Raw genomic sequence first — 8,094 nt, forward strand, 5'->3', positions numbered from 1 at the left:
ACTCATCCATCTAAGCATTCTCATTTCCGTAACACTCGTACTCTGTTCTATTCTTCTGTATATTTGAAGTTTTCAACTTCATCTATGACATCACCACTTATTGTCATTAGACAATTTATAATATAAAATAATAAATTAAATTTATAAAATAATAAATAACCTTCAAATTACATTATAATATTATATTTAATTGTTTATAATATATGCAAATAGTACAAACAATTATTAATGCTATTCAAAGACCTTTGACACCCTTAATGAGGTCATGCAACATACTTTTTGTTATAAAAAGAAAACGGCTATAGAATTCTAATCACTGCCCATCATGTGATATTATTATACAAAATATTTAACTGTTTCTATTTAGTATTTTGAAAGTGTTTTAAATATTGATTCATTACGAGATTTAATATAAAGACATAATATTTGAAATGAACAAAGCCATGGAATCAATGGATGGATTTCGAGTGTCAAAATTCGAGTTTATGATGTATGGAGCAATTTTTTTGGTTATTGCATTGTGGTATTACTACAAATGGAACCGTAAGGACGTTAATAGATTAGCAGCTAAACTAAAAGGACCTCCATCATACCCGATCATAGGCTCAGGGCTTGAGTTCCTCGGAACACCTCAACGTAAGTTACAAATAATTATAGACGTTATATACTAGAGCCCGAAAGGTTATTCAACAGTAACAATAATAATAATAATAATAATAATAAATTACAATATAACAATATACAGTTCATAATATAATAACGTTGCACTGATTGAATTTTCAGAAGTGATGGAAAATTTATTAAAATGTTTTCAAAAATACAATTCCGAACTGATTAAAATTTGGTTGGGTACATCATTCGCCGTAATCATCTACAAACCAGAAGATTTGCAGGTAAGAAATTCTTTTATAATGTACTCAATAAAAAGTTGAAAATTATATAATGAAATATTTAAATTTTGTACTAACAATGTATTAATTACTTAAAACATAAAAGTCAATTAAATTTCATTAATCCATCAATTCTTCGAACAACTAATTATAATGCAGTGTTTTTCAACTTTGACAAAAAAAATTAAAAAAATTATAAAAAAATATATATATTTTTCTAATTGGATTATTATTTTTATTTAGATAGTGTTAAATAATTCCAAATCCCTGGAAAAAGGCAATTTTTACAGTTTTTTTAAGAATACCGTCGGCGAAAGTTTATTTTCTGCTCCCGGTCAGTATTCCTAGTATACCTTTGATAACTCAAATTTGTAAAATATAACATAAAACTGATTGAGATGATTCATAAATATTAAGATAGGACAAGAAATGTTGGCACATATGACTGACATGCAAATTAATACAATAGAGGAAAAGAGGAATGAAAAGAAAAAAAATAAGTGGAATTAGTTTGATATTATTTTAAGAGATTCGGTATCATTAAAAACATTTACTAACAATATTTGAACTAGAAAAAGTATAAATGTGATTGAATTATTTAGAGTTGGAGTACTAGATTGAATAATATGATTATAATTTTCTAATTATCAGTATAATAAATAAAGTGATAAAAATATGTGAGTTATTGAGTCGTGTATGCCTTAGAACACATAGCGTATGGCGTACACAGGATTTTTTTAATGGGGATTTTTTTTTCATCGAATTTGACAAATTATTAACTAATGGCTCCTAAAATAGATTCTTGAACTTTTGTTTATCATTTTACGGTTATAAATTAAAATATTATTATATTTTTTAGAACGTTCAAGATTACCGGAAATCATATCCGGAAAATGACAAACGTTCAAGAAACCAAGATCAATATTATCTAAATAAAATTCACTTAAATCATAAATAACTTAAATTAATTAATTATCATAAATTTCAATAGAAATTAGAAGCTATAATAAAGCCTGCTATAATATTTGTATTGTTTAAAAATTGATCATTTAATAGTAAAACGCTTATATTTCAAAAAGATATTGAGTGTGATCGGTATAATAATTTAATTTATTTTTTTGTTGTTTAACCTTTCTAGGGGTGAAATTTCAAAATCCATACTATATTACATTTCTCTAAGCTTTCAAAAAATTCATGAAACTCATCATATTTTTTAAAAGATGTATCAGTAAATCTTTAAATTTTACTAATATTAGTTAAAATAATTAATTAATAAACAATAAAAATTACAATAAGTTAATCATGATAAAAAATGTATTTTATAATTATGTTTTATCATTGTAATTCCACGCAGTGGTTATTGTGCACGTTTAATTTTAGAAAATATTAGGCGTTTTTACTTCTATACGCATGCGAAAATTAGGTTTAATCCGATAAAATGAGGTCGGGGATCAGAGGGGCCAATCTATTGTTTATACTTTGCAATATTCTGATGTAGCGATTATTTTCTAATACCGGAAGGACTCTATAGATTGGCATATGTATAAACGGAACGAAAACGTTCAAATGTTAATTACCTAAATTAAAACACATCTGTCGGTCATGTCAGATTAGTATGAATCATGCTGAATACTTGTAATTTAAGAGCACAAATTATTTTTTTATGCAAAGTAAAAATATAGGTTTGTGGCCACTGGGATGCTTGAGGCCATTGTATTTTTATTTGGCCTGAGTAAAATTTTAGAAGTTTGGTGCCAGCACCTTCCTATGTACACTGGCATAGAACTATTACTAAAATTATTATTATAAAAGTATTTGTTTTGATGATTACAGTTGATAAATGGCGATTGCACCGTCGTATAATTGCTCCTGTGTTCAACAATAAACTTATGAAACATTTATTTCCCGTATTTCATGAAAAAAACGAAATTCTCATAAAAAAAATTAGTATAGAAGTAGATAAAACACAACCGTTCAATCTCTGGGACTACATTGCATCCACTAGTCTTGATACCATTTGTCGTAAGTATGGTAATAACTAGGGTTCGGGACTTATTGCGATTAATAAAAAATTAAGTAAAAATAGAAATTTTATTCGATTTATTAGGTTTTAGATTAAATTTTTTTTTTTTGACACCAATAACTCTATCAGTCTAAAACTATAATATTATTTTAAATTTTTGTCTTCTCCTATAATGAGAAAAAGGTTTAGAACTATAAAAAATGTAAAAAAAGATGTTAAGCATTAGAAAGAAATTGACTTCAAAAAAACAATAAAAGTAACATATATTCCTTAAATAACTTTTATATTGCAAAAATCTGTTTAACATTGAATCTGCATAAAAATGGTAAAATATACAAATATGTGCAATACAAGTTTTTGTATGTTAATCGGTTAAGTCTTAAAATAAATTTATATCTTACTCAGATTATTCTACAGTCAATAATGATATTATATTTTACTGTTATTTAAGTTATACATTATTGAAATTAAACACTATGATTTTAATTACTAATCTCAATATGTATACTTCAATAATAATAATAAGTTGCTTCAATATTTTTCAAATTCTAGCTTTTTATTATTATTAATTGTGCCATTATCAAACTTGTAATTCTAAATATATACCTTGGAGTGACCAAGGGAAATGTAAGGACGAATATATAGGGAAAAAATATAAAAATATAAATTAATATATATATATCTGTGGTGTTAACACACTGACCATAGTGTTTTTGTGAATAAAAATAAAATGGTTGACAGTCGGCGAGCATGTACGAGTAGTCACAACTTAAAAATAAGAGCTCTTCAAATGATTTCATGCACATGGATTAAACGATAGTACAGCAAGATTTATTAATAATACTCGTAATAATAATAATTCATTAATTATCCCATTAACAAAGGTGATCTGCTTTGAGGATTACCCTGTTTAAAGCGAAATGCATGTACCGTTAGTTCTGCCCTTAGTTATGAATTGAATTTTTTCTGCCGAATTAAGCAGTAATTTATAAATGTCTAAAACGTGATATTCTCGATTACTGCACATTATAATAATGAAGTACAAGGATTTAAATTTTGTTTTATTTAAATATTTATATTATATATATTTTATGTTTGTAGAGACTATGATGGGTTATAAACTCGATACACAGTCAAATATAGAGTCCGAATTCGCCAACTCCATAAAAATGTAATTAGTCAATAGTATATCATATCAAGGATACATTTTTATTATTATTTTTTTTTTTTTTTAGAGTATCAGAATTGGATTTTATGAGAACATACAAACCATGGCTTTATCCAGATATCATATTCACAATTTATCGAAAATGCAAAGGCTTGCAAAATATTTACAAAGATTTACACAAATTGCCAAATCAGGTAAGTTTTCCATAAGGCATTAAACGCTAAATGTAATATTTCCGATGTGTTGAGTAATCTTTAATAAACTATATTTTAAATGTTTAGATAATAAAACAAAAGAAGGAAAAAATTGCTCAAAGGAAAATAATAAATAGAACGGATGCTTCGGACGATTCTTTCAATAGAAACGAAAGTGAGTTATTAATATATTACTAAATTGTACTAATGTATTTATTTAATATTAACTGAATTATTTTATATGTTTGATTATTATTATTATTATTATTAACTATATAGAAAATAACCCAAAAGTTTTTTTGGACAAGTTATTACAATTGAACGAAACTGGTGCAAATTTGTCCGATGAAGATCTTAGGGATGAAGTTGTTACTATGATGATTGCTGTAATTATTTCTAAATAAACGTAAAAGTAAAATAATAAATTGAATTAAAATCATTAATTTATTTTCACAGGGTACTGAAACCACTGCCATTACATTATGCTTTTGTCTGTTATTATTAGCTATCCACCAAGATATCCAAGTAAGAACAATATTTCTAAATCTTATAAATTATATTATATTATTTATTGTACATCTACAAAAAATTAGTTTTTAATTATATTTATAAATATTATGTTTGTAAATCAACTTTATAGTCAATCATCATAACATATGACTAGGGTTCGGGACTTTTGCATTTGCATGTTTTTTCTAGTGATCTTTGATTATTCTAGTAAAGTTAAACATTTTGTTTTATAAAATGACCAAGTTAAAAACAAAGGTTGAATTTGCATATTTTGTACTTTTTTATTCTAATGTATGTTTAAACGGACCATCATTTCCGCCATACCTTCTGCTACTGGGTCCACCAGATAACGCTGCCTTTCGGGAACGTTCTTGGCAGCATTATTGCAAGCTTATTTCAATCATTTATAGTTCAAAAAGTTTCAAACCTTTTTTATTTTATGACCCACTTGAAACTATGAATGCAGTTATTTTATATAATTTCTGAACATTGGTCCATCCCATTAAATATAACTATAATATATTTATACCATAATAAATATTTTATTTTTATTTCAAACAACTATTTTATAAATTTAGATACTTACTCATCTCATATTTAATAAAAAAAATTTGGAAATTGATATTAATCTTGAAAAATGCTTAGTGTTAAAGTTTTTAGTTGCTGCTAAGAACTTCTATTAATTTTCTATTAATCGCAATAAGTCTCGAACCCTAGTTATTACCATACTTACAACAAATGGTATTCATACTGATGGATGCAATGTAGTCCCAGAGATCGAACAGTTGTATTTTATCCACTTCTATATATACTAATTTTTTTAGTGCAGCATGATACGTTAGGGATAGACAAAAACATCGATGTTTTAGTTCGATATATCGATGTTAATGTTCGAAAAGTTCGAAATTTTTTTTTGTTTGTATTATTTTATTATGCAGTACACAAATATCGTTATACAGAATACACTATACAGTTATAATCAGATCTCGTAAGTTCATGTAATAAAAAACGCATAAATAAGCATGCAATAATGCACTAACATTTAATCAAATATGCATTAAAAATCATTAAATATGCACGAAAAAAACGTTTAAGGATTTTTTAAAAATAATAAGAACTATCCATTTTATAATTTTTCTTCGGTTACATTTTATTAAAATTAAAATTAATGAACACACGTTGTGACGAAAATAGATAGATTGCAATGTACTCGTCAATAGGAGGAGAGTGGTAGTGGTGCTCAATAACATTGTTTTCGTGATACTACTTTTAACTTATAAAATTTAATGTCATTAAAATCTCATTTTTTTTGACTTCATGAAAAATGATTTTGCTGAATTTACATAAAATAATATGCGCTAACAACTCAAAAATAATCAACTATATGCCAAATATTTCAATACACACAAAACATACAAAAGCATGCTCTGTTAAACTTTAGATTTTTATTACCATTGTTATGAAACGAATTTTTATCTCAATTAGCATATTTTCCAATATAGCAAAGAAAACATGCAAATGCATGAACTTACGAGACCCGATCATAAGTACTTAATGTTTTTAAAAAATATAAGTTAAACAACAGTATTTTAACTCTTAAATTTATTATTTAATCAAGAAAATTATACACTGTACAGATAATAAGGTGTGCAAAAGATGGCAGCTCTAGAAGGAAAAAAAATTTTTTTGAGGTTTTTAAACTTCGATGTTCTTAAACATCGATGGTTTTTCGCCGATACATCGAACACAACGATATTTTAAAAATTGATGTAGGTATTGATACATCGAATATCGATGTTCAAACAAATTTCCCCATCCCCATAAGCGTGCACACGGGGTAGTCAGGGTAGGTACTTGACTATTCTGTGAAACTTCCCACCCTCACCAAAATATTCAATATGATCACAATAATAAATAAACATACTATTTTCAACCACTTCGAAACATTAGTTAACGTTAAAAAAAATGTAAGATTACTGGAGAAATATAGTTTTTAAGTTAAATGAAGTTACAAATGCAAATTTTTTGTTAATATTAAATGATAATGTATTATGTTTGACTACCCTGCCAGTTATGTCTGCACACGCTTATGCCCATCCCTATGATATGTATATAACTTATGCATTTCATTACGTTTGATTAGGAAATACATTGTCAAATGGAGATTACATTTTATAATAAAAATATTTTGTCCTGATTATTTTGTTTACAATCTTTTAGGATAAAGTTTACGAAGAAATTTACGAAGTTTTAGGTGAAAATGATGAATTAATTACCTTTGAAGACACATTTAAGCTAAATTATCTTGAACAAGTGATAAAAGAAACCCTTCGATTATACCCACCGGGACCACTGTTCCTTAGAGAACTCCAAGACGACATTAAGATATGTGAGTTAATATAAAAACCGTAATTTCAGTTTATTCTAAATATAAAACATTAAACAAACCTTATTTTAGCTTCAAATAACTACGTGCTACCGAAAGGAACAACGTGTATTATAAGTCCACTTGGAACACATCATATTTCTGAATTGTACCCGAATCCTTGGTCTTTCGACCCGGATAACTTCAATTTCGAAAACGTCATGAAACGTCATAAATACAGTTTTATACCTTTTAGTAGTGGTCCAAGGAATTGTTTAGGTAACACAATGACATTTAATTACGAATAATATTATAATTTAAACCGTAACCAATTTACCATAGGTGCCAAATATGCTATGCTGTCTATGAAAGTCCTAGTTTCTACGTTCTTGCGAAATTACAGTGTGCACACTGACATTAAATTAAGCGACATTAAATTAGAAATAGACCTACTAATGAGAAGCGTTCATGGATATCCAGTAACTATCAGATCGAGGGATAGAAGGAATAATCGAAAATAGAAAGCCTAGATAACTACCGTGCACATTTTAGTATTTAATATTCATTTATTACTATTTTCAATAAAACTAAAATTTAAGTCCTTAAATGAGGGTTATAGCAATTTAAAAAATTGAGTGAATATATTAATATTTTTATTTGAACGACAAGATTGATATTTTTTGAGTATATACTCCAATACGTACGTGATATTAAGAATTATATTGACTTAATTTATAACTGCTTCAACAGCCGAAAAGAGTGTGGTGACACTGAGGCATTTTATCTCCATTATGGTGTCTGGCGGCAATAGCTTTCGTGGTGGATGTCGTCGGAACCGTCCCGCGCTCGTCGTGTCTTCTAAATGTGCACATCAAGTTCCGGTTATCTTCGTCTGCAGTCAATTTCTTGTAAAAACCACGTTGTCTTGTGTTGTTGTTCCTGTT

At 27.1% G+C, this 8,094-nt stretch overlaps 1 protein-coding gene across 2 annotated transcripts; it reads left to right on the forward strand.

Moving 5' to 3' along the window:
- The first annotated feature begins 341 nt into the window (after window positions 1–341).
- LOC112689591 (cytochrome P450 4C1-like) lies at window positions 342–7,757 on the forward strand. 2 transcript variants are annotated; one of them, XM_025563371.1, is made up of 12 exons: window positions 342–636; window positions 784–893; window positions 1,134–1,224; window positions 2,724–2,912; window positions 4,015–4,084; window positions 4,149–4,275; window positions 4,363–4,450; window positions 4,555–4,661; window positions 4,732–4,800; window positions 7,006–7,174; window positions 7,244–7,429; window positions 7,493–7,757. In XM_025563371.1, the coding sequence occupies exons 1-12, from the start codon at window positions 432–434 to the stop codon at window positions 7,669–7,671; spliced, it is 1,590 nt and encodes a 529-aa protein (XP_025419156.1). In that variant the 5' UTR covers window positions 342–431; the 3' UTR covers window positions 7,672–7,757. The 2 variants fall into 2 exon arrangements, with proteins under 2 accessions (XP_025419156.1, XP_025419157.1); XM_025563372.1 differs by having other exon boundaries at window positions 787–893.
- The last annotated feature ends 337 nt before the right edge of the window (window positions 7,758–8,094 follow it).

This window comes from Sipha flava, unplaced genomic scaffold, assembly GCF_003268045.1.
Source record: "Sipha flava isolate LNK unplaced genomic scaffold, YSA_version1 459_pilon_pilon, whole genome shotgun sequence".
Taxonomy (NCBI): domain Eukaryota; kingdom Metazoa; phylum Arthropoda; class Insecta; order Hemiptera; family Aphididae; genus Sipha; species Sipha flava.

Coding starts and splice junctions, on each gene's coding strand:
- LOC112689591 (XM_025563371.1), top strand. CDS start 432: ATGAACAAAGCCATGGAATCAATGGATGGATTTCGAGTGTCAAAATTC. Junction 1,225..2,723: donor AAGTTTATTTTCTGCTCCCG/GTCAGTATTCCT, acceptor TGATGATTACAG/TTGATAAATGGCGATTGCAC. Junction 7,430..7,492: donor TGGTCCAAGGAATTGTTTAG/GTAACACAATGA, acceptor AATTTACCATAG/GTGCCAAATATGCTATGCTG.